This window comes from Erpetoichthys calabaricus, chromosome 4 (assembly GCF_900747795.2).
Source record: "Erpetoichthys calabaricus chromosome 4, fErpCal1.3, whole genome shotgun sequence".
Taxonomy (NCBI): domain Eukaryota; kingdom Metazoa; phylum Chordata; class Cladistia; order Polypteriformes; family Polypteridae; genus Erpetoichthys; species Erpetoichthys calabaricus.
The window spans coordinates 265202491-265227115 of NC_041397.2; the positions used below are offsets into that span (position 1 = coordinate 265202491).

The 24625-nt window shown below is 39.0% G+C and overlaps 1 protein-coding gene across 1 annotated transcript in view; it reads left to right on the forward strand.

Moving 5' to 3' along the window:
- ttf2 (transcription termination factor, RNA polymerase II) overlaps positions 1-24625 on the forward strand; it is a 75050-nt gene that overhangs the window by 45499 nt on the left and 4926 nt on the right. The window contains exons 16-22 of the mRNA XM_028800734.2: positions 1508-1590; positions 3242-3387; positions 4456-4626; positions 11121-11179; positions 12711-12864; positions 13824-13906; positions 24324-24398. Of these exons, the coding sequence (XP_028656567.1) occupies positions 1508-1590; positions 3242-3387; positions 4456-4626; positions 11121-11179; positions 12711-12864; positions 13824-13906; positions 24324-24398 (771 nt within the window). The remainder of the gene's footprint in view (positions 1-1507; positions 1591-3241; positions 3388-4455; positions 4627-11120; positions 11180-12710; positions 12865-13823; positions 13907-24323; positions 24399-24625) is intronic.

Sequence of the window (24625 nt, forward strand, 5' to 3'; positions counted from 1 at the left end):
AATCATATTATGTGAGATCATCTAATGTGAAATTCTACTCCGTACTTCTAGAATTTTTATTTTTATACTGTATTGAGGATTTATTCTGTTCTATGTATTGTACTGTACGGCTCAGAATTAAAAGACAATGAGTAAAATGACAAAGTGGAACTTAATAATGTTTACAAACATTGGCACTAAACACACGCAGAGCAGGTTAGAGACTATGAAACCAGTGAAATTAGAAAGGCTCAAAAAAACCGGCGCTATACACATGTGGAGAAAGTTAAAGGATATGAAAGTAGGAAAACTAGAAAATATAAAAAAAGAAAATAAAGATTGCAGTAGCGCAAACAAACAAACTGCCTCATTTAACTATGCACCAGTCTAACTTTGGTTTTGCACAATAATTACTACACTATTGCACCTTAACACTTAATTCTACCTTATTCACATAATTTTACTTATTTATTATGTTCTACTATACTGTTATCTTTCAATCTATGACTTTTTGTTAATTTAACTGATATTCTTCTAACTTTGCACAGTTTTTGATAAGCGGATCAGGATGCATTTCACTGCGTGTTGTCCTGTATAACTATGCATGTGACAAATAAAGAATCTTGAGAATTTCAGAAACGGAGTTTACCGCACATGCATTTATTGGTTACTTTGTTAGTGTATATATATTTATATGTCTGCTTATTTAAAAAGCTAAATTTACCCCAGGAGTCAAAAATGTTCTGTCTAGCCCTTGTACAAAAACCTAGACAAAAGCTGGGGTATCACCTTGGTAACCCCATGTACTTTTGGAACTGTGAGAGGTAAATAGCACGACTTTACAGACAGGAGTCCAATGCAGAACTCTACTTACTTTTTTACTTTGTAAAAAAAAAAAAATATATATTAACTGCTGATGATGTAGATCGTTTTGTCTGTGCTGAAATTCCAAACAGAGAAACCTGTCCTGACCTCCATTAAAAAGATTCAGCATGTTGGGACTCGCAAGATTACAAATATTGTTTTTATAGAAGTTCTGAAATGAAAAGTGAAACTTATGAAATAGCAACAATTCAAAGAAAAAAAAATCTTAAAAGTGTGTATCCGGAAAACCAAACACGGGGGTTGGCGAGCGAAGCCCCCTAGTATTAAAGATAAAATTGAGTAACTGTACAACTGTATCAAGTACAGCTGTATTAGTGAACAATCAACATTTGTTTAGACAAAGGGCGGTTGTGTTTCATCAGTATAGCTTGGTTATTAGGAGAGTCCTAATTGTGAATGTACAGTATGTATGTGTGAGTTGGCCCTGTTGTTATGCCCTGCTGTCCCATCTATGGTTCATTCCTGCCTTGCTCCCATTGCTGATACGATACGCTGCGGTCCCCTGTGATCCTTTAGAATTAAGGAAGTTTGAGGATGTTATCTATAATTTTTTAACACAATATTTCATTTTGTATATAGATTCATAAGTTTATTTTTTTAAAGAAGCTGATTTTAACATATCTTTGATACTCCTGTGATATAGGTCTACCCTACAATCTTATCTGAAGAGACATGAAAAGAAAGATGAAAGCTGCAATGACTGTACAATAAATCCATTTGAAAAAGGTGAAAAATATGGTTTTTCTTATATGATAAGTGCTTTGGCATTTTCATTCTGGTAGAGTGGACATACATCCAGAAACCTAATGTGATAAAATAAAGATAAAATGTATATAAAAGTTATAATTTTCATATTTCATAAATAATGTGTCTTCATTAGTGGCTAAAAATATAGTAATTGTAAAGAAAAAGTTTGATGGCTTTATCCAATTTGTCTTCGCCTTTACATTGGGATTGTTCATACTTAGAATGTTCCATATTTAGAACATGCACCTTTTTACTCTTTTCTGTTAACTTATATTAATTAATTTATTTAACAACATATTTTAATGCTACTCTTCTACCTGCCACAGGAAGCAGTCCTGCAGCTTGGTTGGTTTGTGCTATGTGTGTGTGGAACCTGTGTTGGTGGGAACATCTTCCAACAGTTAGCCTACATCGTTGTGCAAACAACAAGGCTGTTTTCACCTGGGCATCGTTTTAGATTAGGATTAGGTTTGTTGTGTTCAAAATAGAGGAACAGGTGTACTGGATGGCATATAGTTGTAAGCACTTATTACAGTTTGTTCTGTTGTATGCAGTTGAAGACGAAGTAAAGTTTGGGTCTGCAAAAACAGCAAGCTTCAAAAAGATCAACTATTCCTATAGTAATATCCAGTTTACCTTCCATATAGCTAAGCATGCAAATGTTTGTTACCTGCATTTGATATAGTCCTTGTACAAGGAACTTCTGCCTGCTTGTAACGGGAAAACCCATAGAACCAGGCCGTTAGCCTGATTCTAGTGCTGACATTGGTTTAAAAGCAGCCTTTAGAGCTTTAGTGTCTAGTGGTAAATTAAGATTATTTATTTTATTTGCATCATACTTTTTACATTAGTACTTAGTTGCTTGATATTTATTCATTTTGTATCAAATGTAACTAATGAATAATGTACCATGAATTGTTTTTCATGAAATTAAAATTCTTTAATGGTACTTGTCTCAGTGTATCACAACATAAACATCATCAGGTTCACTTACCCACATACAAAAAAAACACAGCAGTCCTTGTGTTTCTCTTTTTTAAATACATTGTGAATTCTGGTTAATATTAACTCTTACTACAAATTCACAAGCATGAATGCATCTTCTTAGAATAAACTGTTTTTAACCAACATAACCCCTGTCTTCATAAAGAATGGTTCTGTAGGAAAGTCAGCTTTGTGCATTGTTTTTGAACAGCACAATGCTGTGCACCTTTCAGTTTCTTGTGTTTAACTTAATGGTTCTCATATGGAATATTTTAGATAAAGTATTGTGGAGAAATTAAAGCAGAGTCCATTATGTTGCTTCGATTAGTCAGTTTTCTGTTGCTAGATCAATGAGGTTATCTTCAACATAGTGTTTCAATCAGGTTTTATAGATCAGTACAGGTTCATCAAATTAGATAGATAGATAGATACTAAGTTGTCCTTCCCACTGTGACAAAGTGTCACACATTTTAACATTTAAGTTAAATGTGGTTAGTAATTGCATGAGTTTTGTTTTAATAAAGTGTGAAAACCAATGAATAAAAGGTCTGGTCAATTGCATTTTCAGTTATGAATGGTAATTAATGATCAGTAAAAGTATAAAAAATAATTTTCTCATATTGATCATTCATACTGATTCTTTCAGTTGCTCAGGAGTTTGGAGTAACACAGTCGCCTGCAATCTGTTCCTCTCAAGGAAATCCCCAACTTCAGGCAACAAGTACCATACATATCCTGTCCCTACTGCTACGATTGCGACAGTGCTGTTGCCACTTGTCTCTGCTTAAAAAGGTATTGAGATATTGTATTTTGTATGACCATAAATGTACTCAATACTTTGATAGTCCTCCTATTGTAAGTATAGTTATATGTTACACATTGCTGGTCACTTGATTTGTCATGCAGTCCCTTCAGGTCAAACCTGCAGTAACTCCTGGTTTTTTTTAAAGAGCTTTGCCACACACCATTGTAGTGTACTTTGTCCTTTTCCAGTCAAAGCTAAAGTCTTATGAAAGTCCTATATACTCTGTGTGTGTGTGTGTGTGTGTGTGTGTGTGTGTGTGTGTGTGTGTCTGTGTGCGCACCATTTGAAGTAAAAAAAAAAAAAAAAATTAAACTAAATCAATATTTAAGAGCAAACAAACTAAAATAGTGGCTCTTATTAAAAAGTAAAAAAAAAAAAAAAAATTATTAAATAAATGTGGCCTGTGCAAAATCTTGGGCACCCTTTCATTAGGTTGTTAGTCTGATGAAAACTAAATTCCATGGCACACTAACCTTAAATCTTGCAAGAAAAAAACTTAAGTATAGTTAGCAGTGTTTTTTTTTCTGACAAAGAAAAATTAAAATGGAGTGAAACACTTGAAATTAAAAAAAAATAATCTGAGAAAGAAGCAATGAACAATCTGCATGGTGCATCTCAATCAAAGTATCTGAAGGACCCCCAGTGGCGGCAGATTTTAAGTCCATACCTTCTGTATTCAAGATTGCCTAAAAATATCACAATACTGCCTGGTTCCTGTTCCTTAAAAGGAGTGATTTGATTTATGCTAGCTTGGTCTTCCTGACTACTTTGCCATTTATTGCAGCTCATGGTATGTTAAAAAAAAAAAAAAAGCACTGAAATGTTAGCAGAAGAAAATTAGGTGGCATACATAAAATAAGAGGGATCAGCATTACCACAAGGCAAAGTATGGTAAGTATGATGGGGTGGCAGCAGGCAAAGTATATGAAGAAATAAGAAATGCAAATGTCCCATTAAGCTTTAGTTAATATTATGCATCATGCTTCATTTATGTTAATTTTTTATTGATTCTCATTTAGTCATTTAGTTTGCTCATTTTTTTTCTACTTGTTTAGGCACTGGATCATACTGATTTGCAAACTGAAGGCATTTCTCTTACACTGGAGGAACAGCTAAATGCATTAACATTGTCTGAAGTGTCTACTTTAGAATCAGAATCTACAGTGACCCTGAATGGCAGCAAATTTAATTCAGAGTTATTTAATGATACCAAGGAGAGCACTAAGGTATGTACCCTTCAGGCACTCCAGTTATTGCAACGAAAATTAAAACTAACATTTGACATACAGTCTTTGCATTAACAATGAATGCAGGATTGAACCATTACAGTACTCTATTCTGGGAGAATATGAAAGTGTTCATTACCTTTTGATTGTAATTCAAAATTCCTTTCAAGTTCCTCAGTATTGTATGCATTAGGATTAACACTGCAGTCATGTGTTGTGTATGGGCGTTATTGCGGCCACATGTAAAAGATCTACAGTGAATCCTTGGTTCACGACCATAATTCGTTCCAAAACTCTGGTCGTTAACTGATTTGGTCGTGAACCGAAGCAATTTCCCCCATAGGATTGTATGTAAATACAATTAATCCGTTCCAGACCATACGAACTGTATGTAAATATATTTTTTTAAAAGATTTTTAAGCACAAATATAGTTAATTACACCATAGAAAGCACATTGTAATAGTAAACTAAATGTAAAAACATTGAATAACACTGAGAAAACCTTGAACAACCGAGAAAACTAACATTGCAAGAGTTCGCACTATAGTCTTACGACCCAATCGTTGTAAACACTTTTTTTAAATGAGTTTTAAGCACAGGGAAAAAAAGGAACATTTGAAAAATCTGTAATTTAATAAACCACCAAGAAAAGTAACATTGCAACAAATCACGCTACGAACCACTCGCTGTAAACACTTTTTTTTAATGAGTTTTAAACACGGGAAAAAAATGAACATTTGGAAAAAAGAGAAAAGTAACATTGCAACAATTCACGCTACGAACCAAAAAATGAACATTTGAAAAATCCGTAATACAAAAACTAACCATAAACCACCAAGAAAACTAACCTTGCATGAGTCGAGTTCTGTCATGAAGTGAGGAGGAACTGGGTGGAGAACAATCCGGTCTCGTTGCAGTTGAAGACTTGTTGCGGGATGTAGCCTTTGTCCTCCACTAATTTTGTGAAATTTTTCACGAATTCTTTCGCAGCTTCAGCATCGGAACTAGCAGCCTCTCCATGCCTTACCACACTATGAATGCCGCTTCTCTTGAGAAACTTTTCAAACCATCCTCTACTGGCTTTAAATTCCTCACTTTCGACACTCGTAGAAGGATAGTTTTGCAGCAAATCGCCATGAATCTTCCTGGCTTTCTCGCATAACATCGCCTCGCTTACGCTATCCCCTGCAAGTTGCTTCTCGTTCAGCCACACTAGCAACAGTTTTTCCACCTCTTCCAGCACTTGAGGCCTCTGCCTGGTTAACGCTGTAACTCCTTTTGCAACATCAGCTGCTTTAATATCTTTCTGCTTTAGAATAGTCGAAATCATAGATTTTGACTTCTTGTACATCTTGTACACGAACGCCACGCTCATACTTTTCAATAATTTCTTTCTTTACTTCGATTTCAATTTTCTGCAAAACTTTCTTCTCACCACTCTTCACTTCCTTAGAAGCCTTCATTAACTGCTAAAGTACACAAAATACTGTAGAGCACAAGGAGTTCACAGGTAAAGCATGCACGTTTGACTGAGAACAGTGAACAGGGAGAGGCTGAACACGTGCTTAAATACAGTAATCGGCACATATAAACCGGAAGGGAAATGAAATAGAGCACAAAGAGTTCACAGCGAAAGCACGCACACACGTGCAAGCACGCACGTCTGACTGAGAACAATGCAACATGTGCGGAAATCATCGGCACGCACAAACCGAAAGGGAAACTGGCTTGTTCGTATACCGAGTGTGTGGTCGTGAACCGAGGCAAAAGTTTGGCGAACCTTTTGGTCATAAACCGATTTGTACGGTACCGAGACGTTCGTGAACCGAGGTTCCATTGTATATTAGGAATTAGGACTAATTCATAAGCATTTCTCTCTAGTATATAAAAAAAAAAAATCCTGGGATAAAATTAGACTTTTTAGCCTGGGACAAGACGTGACTTTTTCAGAGACATACTTTCAAGTCCCGCAGGATAAGACTTTGTGCTAAGAGATTTAACCACGCTCAGGGCCAGAAATAAAAGACAGAGTAGATGACAAAATAGAATGTCATAAAGAGGTTCAAAAACGTTGGCACGATACACATGCAGAGCAGGTTAGAGATAATGAAAGTACTAAAATTCAAAAGTCTCCAAAAAAATAATAGTAAAGATCGCATTAGTGCAAACAAATGGAAATTATTACTCCGTGAAGTAACGGAACAGCGAAAAGAGATCGAAATATATTGTTCGGATTTAATCTCGGAGACTTGTAGATCATCTAATTCAGGGAAAAGTAGTGTTCCTTCCCAATGAAGAGGTGTATCCATGAGAATTAAAAGTATTTGTTGTTTGGTGAAAGTGAAATCCACATACGCGAGTGGCAGATACACAAAGTGGCTGGCACATAGTGCTGGCCAGGGGTTTGGCGAGCGAAGCCCCCTTGTTTAATTGTGAAAAACAAGACTAACATCCTGTAGCTTTGTTCAAATTTTAGCAAGTACTGCCTGATAGTTGATTCAGGTCACGTCATGTTTTGGATCATGCACAGGTACAGTGTGTTGCCTTTCCCACCACATGACAAAAGAGCTCAGCATCCCTGTTTGCAACCCCCCAGGGAGACACGCAGCCCTGTCCCACCCTCTGGAAATGACCATCTATCTGCCACAGCCAGGTGTTACATGGGCGTCCTCTTGACATGATCCAGCCACTCTGGTCCTCAACAATGAGGATCCTGTGATTCAGATCACCCTCGGGGAATCATGTCACATGGACATCGCGCAATAACTGACACTCACTCACAGAGCAGGTAATATGCCTCATTCGGGACTCCGTGAACAATCACACATTCGACATAAAGTCGAACCAGTGGTACTAAAGGATTCTTCAAAGAGACACAATACCTAATGAGTCCAGTCTTCGTCTCAGGTCAGTGGATAGCATCCAAGGAAAACAGGAAACACCAGAACTCTAAAGACTTGGACCTTTGTCCTTTTACAAAGAAATCTAGAGTTCAACACACCCTTGACCCCTCCGCTCTCCCAGTATGTCTACTGACTTCATGGGAGGAGTCATGAGACATGAATGTTGCTGTGGAGGTAAGTAAACCTCTCAAAACGGTTGATATTCTCTATGTAGAAGGACGCACTGCTAATGGCTGTGCCCAAGAGGTCATTAAAGGCCTTCATCTTGGCTTTAATCCATGACACTCTGACTCCTCACTCAGTCTGTTCAGAGCCCCAATCAGAGGCTCAATTGACTCCGCGAACATCACAACATCGTCAGCAAAGTCAAGATCTAGATAGGGACAATAAGTCCTGTTTTCCAGTCAGTTGGGATGACGCCCGTCTACCAAATGGAAGCAAAGATTGTTTGCAATGCTATGAGGACATCCTTACCACTAGTCTGGAGAAGTTCGCCCCAGATACCACCGATCCCTGCATCCTTCCCTCCCTTCAGCTGGTTCACCACCTGTGCAACCTCGGCGAGATTGGGTGGTTCACAGCTAATTGGAGGATTAGCCTTAAAAACCGTGGGCCCAGAGATATCCAACGTCCTAGCCACAAGATGAGCTTTAAAACAGCTGCTCAAAGTAGCTAGCCCAGTGTGTCACAACTGCAGTGTCATCCTTAAGAACTATTAATCACCCACCCTGACTGCGACTCTTGGAGGTTCAGATGTGCGCAATGCTTCGACTCCTGTGTAAGCAGGACATGGGTCACTAGACCATAGATTGTGTGTCACTTGCTCACAGATTCCTCTAACAAATACCTCCTTATCTGCCCTCAGAGCCATTCTTCTCAGTTCCCGGTATAGACCGGAGTTGCCTTCAAGCCATGTGCTGAGACTGCTTTTATCCAGGGTGCCCAGCGAAATGAAATACCTCCTTCTGGGAACACCGGCAACACAAATGCAATCCTCAGCAACCTTCAGGGTCTTGTCACGAAAGGTGTTCCACATCACATTAGGATCAGCAGTCGCACCTAAGTCTACAAGTTCCTCATGCAAACTCCTTAGAAACAACCTGATCTTGGAGTCTGACCAAGTCCAGCCTCATTCCCCTAGTAGGTGTTAGCCTACTGGACTCAAGGTAGACCTTCAAAGTAGCAAAAACAAGAACTCACCTACAGAGATGTGGCCAGTCCCAGATCTGCATATCTCAGGGAGTACAGACAAGACATTCTACATGGGCCACTTCAAATTAGGACCCAAGTGCTGCTTTGTACCGGGCCACTGCTCGGCACCTCACCATTTCCAATCCCCAAGAGGGCTGACCACATTGGCTCTTCAGCAGTTTTGACTCCTGAGGACTTTCCCCCATCCCCTTCATAATGTGACCAGCCTTCTTATAGGCAGCTGCAGCAGAGCTACTCCTGCGGAGAGCAGAAAGGAATCATGTCTGCCATTTCTGAGCTGCATTAAATTTTTACAGTGACTGGAGTGCCAATCCTGCTACCAACCCCTAACTTTTCCCTGCAAGTTGGAGGAGTTTTTGCAGGGCCAGATGCAGTTTAACATCATACCCAGGACATAGCTGATTCATCCGTTTGTATTTTAACTGATAGTTTATATGTTTAAACTATGTATATTTTGGAAGGATGCTACAATAAGGGAAGAAAATGTATGTTTGTCCTATCAGACATAATTGTATATACTTGTGTCCATAATTCCCAAACGCAGAATCTTCATCCTTCTGAGACAAAGTAAGTGTATTTCCCTTATGCGAGTCCCTCCTACTTTTTGGGTCATCTGGCACATAGGTTTTAAGATCCCTTTTAAAAATTACAATGGGAGCGTGGTTAAGGTGAGTTTGGGTGTGTGTTCAAACATAAGTTAATCTTCTAGTCAAAGTTTTATCCTCCTCTGGTGTTCACTTGAATTCTTTCCCAGTAGAACTGATCAGGTGGTCACAACTATGATGCTACATGGTTACTAATTTAATAAGTAGTTGGTGCTGCTCCTGATTGTACCTTTTTCTATAGCAACAGGATTCAGTTATTTAGAAGCTGCTAAGAAAAGCCTCTGTTTAATGAGGATATTTAATTCCAGAGTTTGACATCAGTAACACCTACTTTAAGTATTTTAAATATAAATAAGGGAAGTTTGGGGGAGTTAGACAGAACCTTTCTTTGCCCATAAGGCTGATTATTAACTCCCAGTTGTGATGACAAATAATTAATTCAATGTTGAATACAGCAATTCATTCTTTATTCAAATCCTGTCTGCATATAGAAGATTCAAAGACAGCATTAGTCTTTCAAAAATCTGAGATATAACTATTTTACAGTTAAATTTATTCACAAGAAATGATACCCTTCAATTAGAGGAAAGCAGAAGCTAAACCTATCTAACGACCAGGGTAATTTATTTATTAAATAAAGTCCACCTTTGAGAACAAAGACATAATTCAATTGCAAATAGTTAACAACCAGTCAGGTTAAATTAAGTTCACAGCACAGTTAAGTAAGTGTATGATCCCAACATTCAGTGCACCTCAAATACCAGTCAGAAAAACATGGCAGATAAAGTAATATCAAGTTACATAGAAAAATATCCACATTTTTATAATGGAATCCTCACACAATTACTAAATGATTAGCAAGCCTGTTTTTCAGTCAAGAATACTGCTTTCAAGCTGTCATATATCTGTTTTACATATATAGGCTGTTGGGAGTTTCCAGTAAATTTACAGGCAGAGGCTATGTTTAAACAAAATAAAAGCTGACCATGTCTGGAGTTCAGCGTGCTAATTTCTCATGTTAAGTGCTGCTGTAACTCCAGGGAGTTCTGATAACACTAGTAAATGACCAAGTATGAAGTGCTTGAAAACTACCATTTATTTCTGGTACAGAAAGTAAAGAAATGCTAGTACTGTACTGTAACAATTTAAATAACTGGGTTTTTTTGTCCTTTTTCAGCACCAGTATACCATACAACCCTAATGTCAAATAATAATAATAATAATAATTCATTACATTTAAATAATAAACCACAGCTTATCATATTTAAAATGAGCTAGGATATCGGCTTTCCTGAAATGCTATGTGGTTGTGCAGTGTTTTTTTGTAACATTTTGCCATTGTATTTTGAGTAATCTGTTTAGAAAATGTTTGAAGTTTGTAATTGTAACACAAGATATGGTGCAAACCACCTTTTACCTAACAGCAATTTCGAGTTTGTGCAATTAATCTTTGTTTCTTTGTGCACAACTCGCAATGAGATCATATTAACAACAGTTTAGTTTTTCAATTAGTATCTGTATAAGTTTTTATTTGTAAAAGTGCCTTTCATGTATACTGTATGTCAAATGATTATTTGCTTAATTAGTAACAGAGGATAAGAATGGTTTAAATAAATGGCCAAGTTCTTGGTCTCTTAATCTACCTTGCAGTGGATATTGTGTTGTGCAGAGCTGGGATAAGCTTCCATTATTGTTTTGAGAATTCAAGAGTGCTTTGTCCCAAACTGCATCATGGCTATTGTGGCCTTTTTTTAATTTATGTATTTATTTCAGATTGCCGCATTACTAGCTAAACTGAAAAACATTGCAGCTTCCCCAGATCTTCAGAAGAGGTAAATAAGCCATTACTAGTTAGGTACATAAAATATATGAGAGTTTGAATTCAGTATTTGCCACATTAGAAAATAGCAATAATTACCCTAAACAAAAATGTCCTCAGTACAATTTAATTGCCATTAAACAGTAATTCCTATAATCTGCAATTTTTTAATGTCAATGGACACTCTGTCTATATTGGTATGGAATCGCACCTGTTAGATCAGATTTATTCAGTACTCCTCACCTGGTACTAACTGATTTTTCCATTTATCTTAGGATATAGGAGTATTTAAATAATTATTCCTCTGTTTTACTCTTTTTCTCATTTGGAAAGCAGGAAACAAAAAATTCTTATTTGATCCAAAACAGGAATGTTTCATAGTGGATCTTTAAAAAAGAAATGTATTTGCCTGTGTGATAGTGTTTAGTGAGCATCTGCTGAATAAGTTAAAATTTAAGGCTTCCACATAGACAGCTGTGCAAAGATATTGAGGTTAACTATATTTTTGCACTATATGCATAAATTATTCTCATTGGCTGAATATGCAAAATAATAAATTGGTATTCCTTTAAGCCTGTTAGATTTTAATCATTCTTATTTAGAGGTTCTGTTCTATGGATGTTTTTTCATCCATTACACTGTGCTTATACTCTATCTGTCTGTCTTTTTTGTCCACATACAAATATTAATTCAGGAAAATACTTGAAATAAACCATCTTCATAACTTCATAAACTATTTGTTATCTGGAGTTTTTGTAGATGAGAAGAATAACACTATTACTGATTTTAGGTTTCATTATAGATGGTAAGGAAACAACTTTACCTACATGCAGCCATAATCATGCAATGGTATTCACCTTCCTTCATATGTCTATCATTGTAACATCATAAAAGTATATGATTCTTGTTAGATACTGTTATAAGTCCACTTGTCTTATTCATTTTAATAACTGAAAAATTACCTTATTTAATAGATTTGAAATAGAAAGACATTTACACTATGTAAATAGACTTGTTGTTGTGCTATGTTTTACTTTGAGAAAGAACTAAACTTGTTTGGACATAGCTGGTGAAAACACATTTTTTTCTACCTTTCTATTTTCAGAATCTGTAATTTTATATATTCAGCCCATCAATGGATCGGTGCCATGTTGAGCACTGTTTCCTGCCTAATACCTAGTGCTACAGGGATAGGCTTCAGCACTCCCACAGTCCAAAGTGGTTGTGTTCAATACAGTATTCATAAAGGAACTGATGGTTCTAGTGCACATGTATGCCATTGTGCCTTGTGCACCCAGTGTTTAATTTTATATATAATACACTTTTTGTGTACAATGTAGTTAATATTACTAGCATCCTCCTGTTACATAGAAGGTTTGTACAGAGCATATTTTAATCCAGATGAAAACTGATAACTTCTTTTCTGACTCATTGAGACAGTAGTTTCACTTTACTAATATTGATATCTTTGAATTAAATAAATGAGATTTAAGCAACAAAGTGAGAAAAGAAGTGTTTTTTATCCTTTTTTTTCTTTCTACTAGTGTTATTGTGTCACAGTGGACAAGCATGCTGCGTATTGTTGCTGTGCATCTGGACCAAATGGGTTTGAGTTACACTACCATAGATGGTTCAGTGAATCCCAAGAAAAGAATCGATTTGGTAGAGGATTTCAACACTAACCGTAAAGGAAAGCAGGTAATAGGTGTTGAATTTCCCATTGGGATTAATAAAGTATCTATCTATCTATCTATCTATCTAATAACTGATAATATGAGAAAATAGACAATTTCTGAGTGATGCTATTATTCACTATCAATTGAGAATTTCATTCAAAACTTCCCCAGAATCCCATAGTCTCAGTTGAGCATGCTAGTGAAAGGTCTGAAAAAATTCATTTTATGTATTGAATAGTGTAGTGAAAAAAAATCTAGTTTTCCCATTAGACAAACTTTAATGACTTATGCAATTATGCCTTTATTAATATGGACTAGAGGTGCCATCCCACAAAAACTCTGGTTTTTGAATCCAAGCTTAAACACTTAACTGTGTGGAGTTAGCATATTCTTCCCATGTCTGCATTTTCTAATTTTAATAATCTAATTTTCTTCACACATTCCTAATAATACATGACTCAAAGTTGTCACAGGATGTATGAGTATGAAGGACAGGTGACGTATTTAAGGTTGTTGGCTCCTACCTTGCAACCTTTGCTCGCTATAATCCTAAAGTAGTTAAGTGGGTTAGAAAATGGTTGGATAGATGAAATGATGAAGGACATGTATCGGTAATTCTGCTTGCCACTGTTTCATTTTCATGATTTTCAAAGTTGTGGAAAGTAATCTTTTAGATATCTGCTAGATGAATTACTTATGTTCTGCTGAATACAACAATTATGTGATATATGTCCTTATTACTAAATCTCTTCCCAAATTTATTTTTATATAAATCTTTTTTATATGTACCCAAAATATAACTTTTATAGCACTTGTCTAATCCTTATATCTGTCTTCATGCATTTATTGTACATAGTAACTCTTTTAATTTTTTAAATAGGAAACCCAAAAATTACTGATTTAATGGAGACCTATAATGTAAAACTGTTTTGGGGAAAGAAAAAAATCTAAATTTCATAATTGTTTTTTTTTTTTTTTAAGGTCATGCTGTTGTCTCTTTGTGCTGGAGGCGTTGGCTTAAATCTAGTTGGAGGCAATCACCTTTTCTTATTAGATCTGCACTGGTAGGTGAACGAGATGGGATTTATATCTTTTGCAGGTTGCTTGTGAATCAGAAATTACTTACAAGCTGCAAAGCTAGAAATGTGCAAAGCAGTTTATCCATCTATAGTTATAATTTTTATGTACTTAGGGGGCTCTGCCCCTTGTTCACTTTGCTTGCTAAACCCCGAACAGGCACTACGTGATGGTCACGTCGTGGCTCTGCAACTCGTGTATGGGGAAGCAGATTGTTTACATATGCATAATAGAACTGACTATTTTACATTAAAGTGAGTAATTAACCATAATAAAAAATAGTAAAATGTAATAAATTCAAAGAAAATTGTTTCATTTTGCATTAGAGGTATTAGTTGTGTTATACGTCTTTGTTCTGTTTGACTTTGAAATTAACATGCAAATACTTAAATTAACACTTTTACTGTAAAACATCAGTAAAAACAATATTTGGAATTAACTTTTCATCAATATCGGATTGAATTTTGTTTCTGTGTTTGGACTTGCATTGTGACAACACAACTTATAACTGCCCGTGAGTGAATATCATTTCTTTCTCTCTAATAAATAAATGTTTGTCCTTGTGATTTGTTAATTGTCATAGGAAAAGCTATTCTAACGGGAAACTGTAAACGTTTTAATGTGAATGGCATATCAAGATCTCCTTTGGTGCCTAATCTTATCCACAGAAGATGTACTACATTACATTTCTTGTCACCTGCTAAAATTTTACGTCAGAATTTTTCGTCCAATTTTGAATACAGCTAATTTTGTCCTATTACATAGCCCATCACTCATACATAAATTATGCAATAACATTATGATATATCCTTCTTTCAACAGTAATTCTAACGGATGTAGATATTCTACGGGATATTATATTGTAAACAACCAACTGTTTCAGCATAGTCTATTGGCACACATTTAACCAATTTGCCGTGTAACTGATCGACAATTTTCGCATTAATTTGTTTGACTTCATCGTTTCTCGGTGCTAGGATTGCCCATGTACTCATTTCTTCTGTTGATAACCCTATGGGCTGACATTCTTCAATAAGATTTGGACATAATAAGTCTTACTTTATTGGGAACTTAAAAGTGAGGAAAACGTAAAAATTTTTATAAGCGCGCAGGAACTGTATCTGACAAAAGCATTCACACGAATGAGAGGACCGTGGGCATTGGCCCTTCAAATCTTGTGGGCCATTAAAAAAAATCTCTTGGCAATAGTCTCGTCTCATATTAGTATGCAAATTCATATTTTACTGTATGGCAGTTTTTCTGAGGTAATTTTGGTGCATTCTGTATTTTAAAAAAAAAATAAGAGTTAGAAATGATTAAATTGCCTAAGAATGTGTTGTGGATAATGTATTGTGCAAGTGATGTGGAAAATGTGTAATGTAGTGAATGACCGGGATAGTCTCATGTCCCTTTCAATTCTGAATTGAATTTAGAGGGGCTGAGAATTTTTTGTGTTTTTTATGGTGTATTGTGTTGAGGTGTGTTAATGTGTAAATGTCCATATACTAACTAAGCATATAATGGAAGTACAAAGCCACAAATATAAAAGTGCAGTCATGTGCCGATTTATGGCCAACCAAGTTGAGTCCATTTGTATTTAGAGCTAAGGGCCACAGGAACTCAATAGAGTAATAATGTTCTAGAAATTGTCAAAATCAGTTGATGGAGGCCACGAAGGCTGTATGATGCCTTTTTTAATATAATACTTGCAGCCGTAAATGATACACTTTGCAAAAAAGCAGTGATGGAGCAGCAGAAGGAGCAGTCTCTTGACTGTCTTCTTTCCTGTACTGATGCTGTGATCAATAAATGGCCACAAACTAAGTAATGTAAGGAAAAATATATAGATACATATATGATTTGCACTTATAGATTTCCAGTGTGTGGGGCTCTGATTGGCCATACAGCATTTTTTTTAGTTATGCTTCACACTGCTGGCATCTTTTTTCTTTTTTTTTTCTCTCAAACCTGGGTAGATGCTTTGCACTTTTTTCTTCCATGAATAAGTTAGAAACATCTTGTAAATAGTGATTAATCTTTTGTTGTTATTATTATGATATCAGAGCCAGCCCAGATTAAGATCCCCACTGACTCCTGGGTGACTTACCTCCTTATGCAGCTCGTAGACACTCAATAGTTGTATATAATTATAATGCTGTGCAGTTCCCACTCTTGTGTTGGTCGGGCTGAGATAATTTCATCGTGTCTGACGTTCCTTGGATTGGTAAAAAGGCTCCTTCTGTCACAGGTCCATAGGCGTGCACCCAGAACAGCCTAGTGGTAGATCTGCCCCTGTTTCACAAGGTCTCATATTTTTTCTTGGAGAGTCCTTTTAGGTTTGTTTTGATCTGCGCTGCTTAACATGGCTAATTGTCACACATTTTGCTGTACCACCTTTCCTTGTACGGATGAGGCTGCTGAGACTTGAAGATTGCTTTGTGCTACTCTGTACTAACAGTTAAAGTATACAAACTGGTGATCCACACCAGATCCACAGAGCCTCAATTGCAATGTCTTGTACACTTTATGACTGACACTAGGGGGCTTCGCTCGCCAACCCCTGGTGTTGGGAAATGACAAAGAGCGTGATGTATGAATGAGATATAGAATAGTGTGAAGGTGTAGATGATGCAAATAGAAAGCAAACAATAAAGTGTGTGGCACAGTGTAAAGGGTTATTGGAAAATTTCTTTGTACACGCCTTTTAAGTGTAAAAGGTAATTTCAGGTCAGAACTTGTAAGGTCAATGAAGATGGTCATTGTCGTGATCAGAGTCAACTTTGTCAGAGCTTAGAAAGAGTTGTGTCTCTCCAGGAAGTAATGCAATGACTTGGGTATTTATGTTTTCTACATTAATATTGTTTGGACATAATATAGCGCGTTGTGTTAAAAGGGGCATTTGGTCTAATGAGATTGCTGTTCCAAATATCTCTGTAACTAAGTCATCGCAGATAAAGGCTTGAGGAATTGTACTAATATCTGGGTGAAGTCTATCAATTGTACTAATATCTGGGTGAAGTCTATCTGTATTGGTGAGTGTACCATCTCCCAGATGTAATAACCAATTGTTATGATCTGGATCTGGACATTGCATGTTTTGTACTAACTGTATGTTTTGAAAGCAATGTCAATTGTCTGCGTATTTTAAGGTGCACTGAACAATAGCTGAGCGCATGGCATGTGGAACAATAGCTAAGCACTGTCTAAAATCTCCTCCTAATAAAAGTACCTTTCCTCCAAAGGGAATATTATTATTCATCAACGTTTGTAGAAGTTTATGAATGGTGTTGAGTAAGTGACTGGATGCCATTGTACATTCATCAATAATTAACAGTTTTGCAAGACGGATGTCATGTGCAGTGCCACTGTTCATGTTCATATTCATAGTGGATACCGATTTGTAGGATGTAATGCAGTTCATAAAGTTTTCACTTTCAGGTACATCGTTAGTTAGAAGGTTCTGTAGATATTCAGGATATGAATGTAAAGGAGGCAGTCTAATTTGACCCTTTTGACAACAACGTGTAAATTCATTACTTGTATTGTCAGTTGTTTCTTCAGGGAAGTTAAGTGAATGACAATGATTGCAAATGACATTCATTAATCCCAATGAATTTTCCTGAATAGTGGACTCATTATTGAACGCGTTGTCAGCTAACTGGCGCAAGTGTTTAGCAGGTGTCTGTCGTTGATGTCCGTGACGTGTATCTTTTGCTTGTGCCGTTTGAGAGGCGCGTTGTTGTATGTGTAGTATTTGGGACGTGTTGTTTTGGAGCTGTAATCGATTTGCCTGTGCTGTGTGAGAAGCCCGTTGTAGTCTACTACGTGCATTGTTTGTATTGAGTCTTGCTCGTTTTTGTATGTCGGTCAGTTGAGCTTTCTCTTTTTGGAGCCTTGCCTGCTTGTTTTTCGGCATTCCAGATGCGCGGTGTAGACGTCTGCGTTTATTTATTTTGTCCCTTCGCTGCCGTTTCTGTATGTCTGAGACGGGAGGTGTTTCGTTTTGAATCCGTGCCTGTTTCGATGCAGCACTTTGAGACGCGTGCTGTATGCGTGTACGTTCATTGTGTCTGTCCATATGCGCTCGTTTCTGTTAATGTGTTAGTTGAGCTTTGCGTTTTTGGAGCCGAGACATTTTTTCTTCCGGAGGTTCAGAAGCGCGTTGTATGCGCCGCCGTGTATTTTGTTTTTTCATGCGGGTTCGTGTGTTTGGTCCCGTTATCCGAGCCGTATCGTTTTGTACCTGTGATCGTGTATTCATGACTTGTTTGTTCTTCAGCGTGAGAAATATGGATAAGTAATAAGGAGGATCGCACTCACTGTTAATATGGAGCCTTTTCTGCAGTTGAACGATTAATAGTGCTTCAGTGTAAGGAGATCCACCTATGCTGCATAGTGTGAAGGTGTTGAGATGACGTATGTTTAATACGGACGGATCCTTCAGAAATGGGGCTTTGGGTGTCACTTCTTATTGATGTTAGTGTGTTTGTGGGTCTGAATCGTTGTTTTTCTGAACGTTTCGTGTGCCATGTCCGTAGTCTGTCCCGTTTCGTGTCTAATGGGCTTTGTGTGGCGGTCACGGCTTCTTTTTTTTGGTGTGCTAGGAGCTTGTTGAATCCTCCTCTTTGTGTGCGTCCCGTTTCGTGTGCAATGGGATTCGTGCGGCGCTGTGTGCTTTGCCGGCGTCTGAGGAGGGGGGGGGATGTTGCTTGGAAGGGGTGGTGGGATTGGTGGGGTGCGAGCGGCTTCTTTTTTTTTGTGTGCCAGGGGCTTGTTGAATCCCCCTCTTTGCGTGTGTCCCATCCGTTGCTTGTAGGGGGGGGTGCGGCTTCTTTTTTTTTGTGTGCCAGGGGCTTGTTGAATCCTCCTCTTTGTGTGTGTCCCGTCCGTTGCTTGTGGGGGGGGGGGGGGGTACTTGGAGGTTGGTGTGGGATTTGTGGGGCGCGAGCGGCTTCTTTTTTTTTTTGTGTGCTAGTTTCGTGTGCAATGGGTTTCGTGCGGCGCCGGCGTTTGACTCCTTTTTTCTGTGCTGACTCCTTTTTTCTGTGGTCGCGACGCCTCATTTCTTTGACTCCTTTTTTCTGTGCTGACTCCTTTTTTCTGTGGTCGCGGCGCCTCATTTCTTGGGGCGCCTGCGCAGTACGTTTTTCTTGGGGCGCCTGCGCAGTACGTCTTTTGCGTCCACGGCCCATGGCCGGATGTCCCTGCGTCCATCCGGTTTAACATTCTCGGTTAGTAATGTGGATATGGCCCAGTGGCTGGTCCCATTTGGAGCCGTAAGTCAGTGAATGACTATATTGCTACATCATTATCTCATGGCAGATTTTGAAATAGACTGTGATTATCTGTTTCAGTATTATGAAATAAGAATGGATGTAAACACATTACGGGGAAAACAAATGAGGGAACAGTCAAACCACTTGAGCCAGTAATTGAGAAGCCCTATCTAAAATGGCAGTTCCCAGTTATCAGGGTGGTGGATGTATATTGGCAGTAAGTGAACTTGCTGTAGATCCCAAAGTTCAAGTCTAAAATTGCAAGCATGTTGTAACATGAAAGAGATATGTGACATTGTCAAAAAATTCGTGAAAGTAGTCTTAAATTCACCAAAAATAAGCATCTTGTACTGTAGCCTTGTGGGTTCACTTTTACTGCACTTCTCTCTTATGTCACACCTCCATTGAAAATGGCCCTGTTTGATATAAGGTGTCTGTATAAAGTAAAATTAACTAAAAGTAATGTGTATTGGATTTTAAAATCCATCAAAGAGTTGCAGTTGGGACTTGGTATTATAAAAAGTAAATTGGAGCATCTAAAAATTTTTCCAGACCAGAAAAAAAGTGAGTTATGTAAATTCGAATTTCTGATTTATCCCATCCATCCATCCATTCTCTTCCGCTTATCTGAGATCGGGTCACGGGGGCAACAGCGTGAGCAGAGATACCTAGACTTCCCTCTCCCTGGCCACTTCTACTAGCTCTTCTGTGGGAATTCCGAGGTGTTCCCAGGCCAGCCGAGAGACATGCCCGGAACACCTCAACAGGGAGGTGTCTAGGAGGCATCTTAATCAGTTGCCCGAGCTACCTCATCTGACTCCTCTCGATGCAAAGGAGCAGTGGCTCTACTGAGCTCCTCCCAGATGACCAAGCTTCTCACCCTATCTTTAAGGGAAAGCCCAGACACCCTGCAGAGGAAACTCATTTCAGCCGCTTGTATTTGCGATCTCGTTCTTTCAGTCAATACCCACAGCTCATGACCATAAGTGAGGGTAGGAACGTAGATCGACTGGTAAATTGAGAGCTTTATTTTTCGGCTCAGCTCCCTTTTTAACCATGACAGACCGGTGCAGGGCCCACTTCACTGAGGATGCCACACCGATCCGCCTGTCGATCTCCCGCTCTATTCTTCCCTCACTCGTGAACAAGACCCCGAGATACTTGAACTCCTCCACTTGGGGCAGGATCTCGCTCCCAACCCTAAGAGGGCATTTCACCATTTTTCGGCTGAGGACCATGGTCTCTGATTTGGAGGTGCTGATTCCCATCCCAGCCGCTTCACACTCGGGCGCGAACCGATCCAGAGAGACCTGAAGATCACGGCCAGACAAAGCAAACCGGACAACATCATCTGCAAAAAGCAGTGACCCAATCCTGAGCCCACCAAACCAACCGGACACCCTCAACGCCCTGGCTGCGCCTAGAAATTCTGTTCATAAATGTTATGAATAGAATCCGTGACAAAGGGCAGCCCTGGCCGAGTCCAACTCTCACCGGACTTACTGCTGGCAATGCGGACCAAGCTCTGACACCGGTTGTACAGGAACCGAACAGCTCTTATCTGGGGGTCCGGTACCCCATACTCCCAGAGCACCCCCCTCAGGATTCCCCGAGGGACACGTCGAATGCCTTTTCCAAGTCCACAAAACACATGTAGACTGGTTAGGCAAACTGCTATGCACCCTCCAGGACTCAAGGGTCCACGACTAGGACGAAAACCACACTGTTCCTCCTGAATCCGAGGTTCGACTATCTGATGGACCCTCCTCTGCAGGACCCCCGAATAGAGTTTTCCAGGGAGGCTGAGGAGTGTGATCCCTCTGTAGTTGGAACACACCCTCTGGTCCCCCTTCTTAAAGAGGGGGACCACCACCACCCCGTTTTGCCAGTCCAGTGGCGCTGTCCCCGATGTCCATGCGATGTTGCAGGGGCGTGTCAACCAAGACAGTCCTACAACATCCAGAGCCTTGAGGAACTCCGGGCGTATCTCATCCACCCCTGGGGCCCTGCTACCAAAGAGTTTTTTGACCACCTCGGTGACCTCAGTCCCAGAGATGGGAAAGCCCACCTCCGAGTCCCCAGGCTCTGCTTCTTCATTGGAAGACATGTTAGTGGGATTGAGGAGGTCTTTGAAGTACTCCCCGCACCGACCCACAATGTCCCGAGTTGAGGTCAGCAGCGCACCATCCCCACTATATACAGTGTTGACACTGCACTGCTTTCCCCCTCCTGAGACGCGAGATGGTGGACCAGAATCTCCTCGAAGTCGTTCTCCATGGCCTCCCCAAACTCCTCCCACGCCAAGTTTTCGCCTCAGCAACCACCGAAGCCGCATTCCGCTTGGCCTGTCGGTACCTGTTATCCACCTCTGGAGTCCCACAGGGTCCTGTAGGACTCCTTCTTCAGCTTGGCGGCATCCCTCACCACCGGTATCCACCAACCGGTTCGGGGATTGCCGCCACAACAGGCACCAACCACCTTATGGCCACAGCTCCGGTCAACCGCCTCGACAATAGAGGGATGGAACATAGCCCATTCAGACTCAATGTCCCCCACCTCCCTCGGGACGTGGTCAAAGTTCTGCCAGAGGTGGGAGTTTAAGCTACTTCTGACAGGGGACTCTGCCAGACGTTCCCAGCAGACCCTCACAATACGTTTGGGCCTACCAGGCCTGACCGGCATCCTCCCCCACCAACGAAGCCAACTCACCACGAGGCGGTGATCAGTTGATAGCTCTGCCCCTCTCTTTGCCCGAGTGTCCAGGACCTGTGGCCGCAAGTCCGATAACACAACCACGAAGTCAATCAAATCGAATCTGAGGCCTAGGGTGTCCTGGTGCCAGGTGCACATATGGACACCCCTATGCCTGACCATGGTGTTCGTTATGGACAATCCGTGATGAGCACAGAAGTCCAATAACAAAACACAACTCGGGACCATTCCTCCCAATCATGCCTTTCAGGTCTAACTGTCATTGCCCACATGAGCATTGAAGTCTCCCAGCAGAACAAGGGAGTCCCCAGCAGGTGCACCCTCTAGCACCCCCTCCAGAGAGTCCAAAAAGGATGGGTACTCCAGACTGCTGTTCGGCGCATACACGCAAATGACAATTAGGAACCGTCCCCCCACCTGAAGGCGGAGGAAGGCTACCCTTTCGTCTACTGGGGTGAACCCCAGTGAACAGGCTCCAAGTCAGGGGGCAATAGTATGCCCACACCCACTCGGCACCTCTCACCAGGGGCAAGTCCAGAGTGGTAGTTGCATAATATTTATATTAGTAATGACTGGACTCAAAATAATAATTTAGAATTATTTAAAGACATTATAACTCACTACATAAGTATTTTATTATGGAGACAGTAATATAAGATAATGATAATACATTATCCGATATTGTTTAAACAAATGCAGATATTATGTTGGTGATGTTAGACACATGTATATAATTTAATCCTATTGTAAACTGTGTTGTTTACCTAAATGTATGAGAAAGAAAATATGTTACCTTTAATGAGAACAGTATATGTTGGCTTTCTATCCACAATGGCATGGATTTGTGTCTAGTATTTTTATTCTCCTGAACACAACTTTTCTGAAACACTAATCTTTTCTTTTAATTAGGGTAGGTATATAATACATCACATAAAATTAGGTAAAATGTAAAATAATGATGATAAAACCTTATTTTTAGACACGTCTGAAATTTTTCTTGTATCATAGCACTCCATCTAGAGCACCATCCAAATAACTCAAATTAAAACAACGTAATACATGCATTTAACATGTCACAATGACACAATGTTGAATGTACGTTTGAACTGGAGATAAGTTCCACATTTAATTTAAAGGTTGAAGCACAAAGGAGTTCCTCAGTCTAACCCTACTAAATTTTGGAACCCTGTATCTTTGATTTGATGGTAATAAGTTATATTAACTGATCAGGACATGGTTAGGGATCAGAAGCAGTGTTATTTGCCAGCCTTAATATGTTACTATGCTAGGCTGATTCATAAAGTTTCTCTAGGAGTTAGCTGACAATCTCTGAATAGATCTTTATCTGGTACAACAGTTTTGACTTTATCCATTACCGTAAACACTTGTACCTGTGTTACAATACTGTAAAACACTTACATTCACAGAAGTATAAAATAACAAAAGAATCTGTCTACTTGCCCCAAAAGGCCTAAGGCAATGGAGGAAGTAAAACCTTGGCTTTATGTTTTTACAGACAAATTTGATGTGATCTTTCCAGGGTTAACCAGTTATGTATCAATACACCCAAATATTTATATGAACGTACCTGCTAATTATTTTTCATTATCAGTAACGATAGATACTTTGTGTGAGTCAGATGGTGAGCTAAATACAATTTCTGTTGTTTTCTTTGTGTTACTCTTAAGAGTACTATTATAGCTTTACTTGACCACTTTGTTCACACCATGTTGGCGCAGCCCTGGATTGCCTTGAGTTACTCAACAAAGATAATAATAATGTATTATCAGAATACTTTAATGATGTATTAATTTTGTGTATTTATACAGCAATTATCAGTATAAAAAGTGAAAAGTGTGGCCCTGGAGAACTCCAACATTAGTTGTTATTGCAGATTAAAAGGGTTTTACTCATCTTTATGATCTGGGCTCTGTTAGTAAGAAAACAGTCATACCAGTGGATCAAATAAGAATTCAATTCCCATTAGACAATTTTTGACACCAGACTGTCTACTTTTTTTTTTCTTTATTTCGCCTTATACAATTTCTTGTATTAGGAATTTGTTAGTTTTCGCATACCCCTTGGGGTCAGAGCGCAGGGTCAGCCATTGTATAGTGCCCCTGGAGCAATTACAGGTTAAGGGTCTTGCTCAAGGGCCCAGCAGAGTAAGATCTCTTTTGGCAGTGATGGGGATTCAAACCGGCAACCTTCTGGATACCAGCCACCACTCCGCCCCAAAAATCCAAAAATAGGGCTCTTGCATAAGTATTTGGTTTATCAAAATGTTTAGAAATAATATGAACCAGAATGACAACTGAATATTCTGTACCACACAATGGATGATTAATAATTACATGACTGTAACATCTTTACCAAAAACTAAATGTAGTTTACTACTATATGCTTTAAATTATAGGAACCCTGCTTTGGAAGACCAAGCTTGTGATCGTGTTTACCGGGTTGGCCAACTCAGAGATGTCACTATACACAGGTAAGAACAGCAGCCTGTGAAAATACATGTGCTCAATGAAGAGGCAATTCATTCTTGACATCATAGTGCCTATTTCTACATTTCTGCTCAATGGAAAACTGGTATTGGCATTGTATCTTTTAGAAAAACATAATACAAATTTAGGATATAAATGCAAACACAATTTACGCACAACTGAAAAAAACACAATGTAAAATTTATTGTTGTACTTTCTACACTTTATCAAG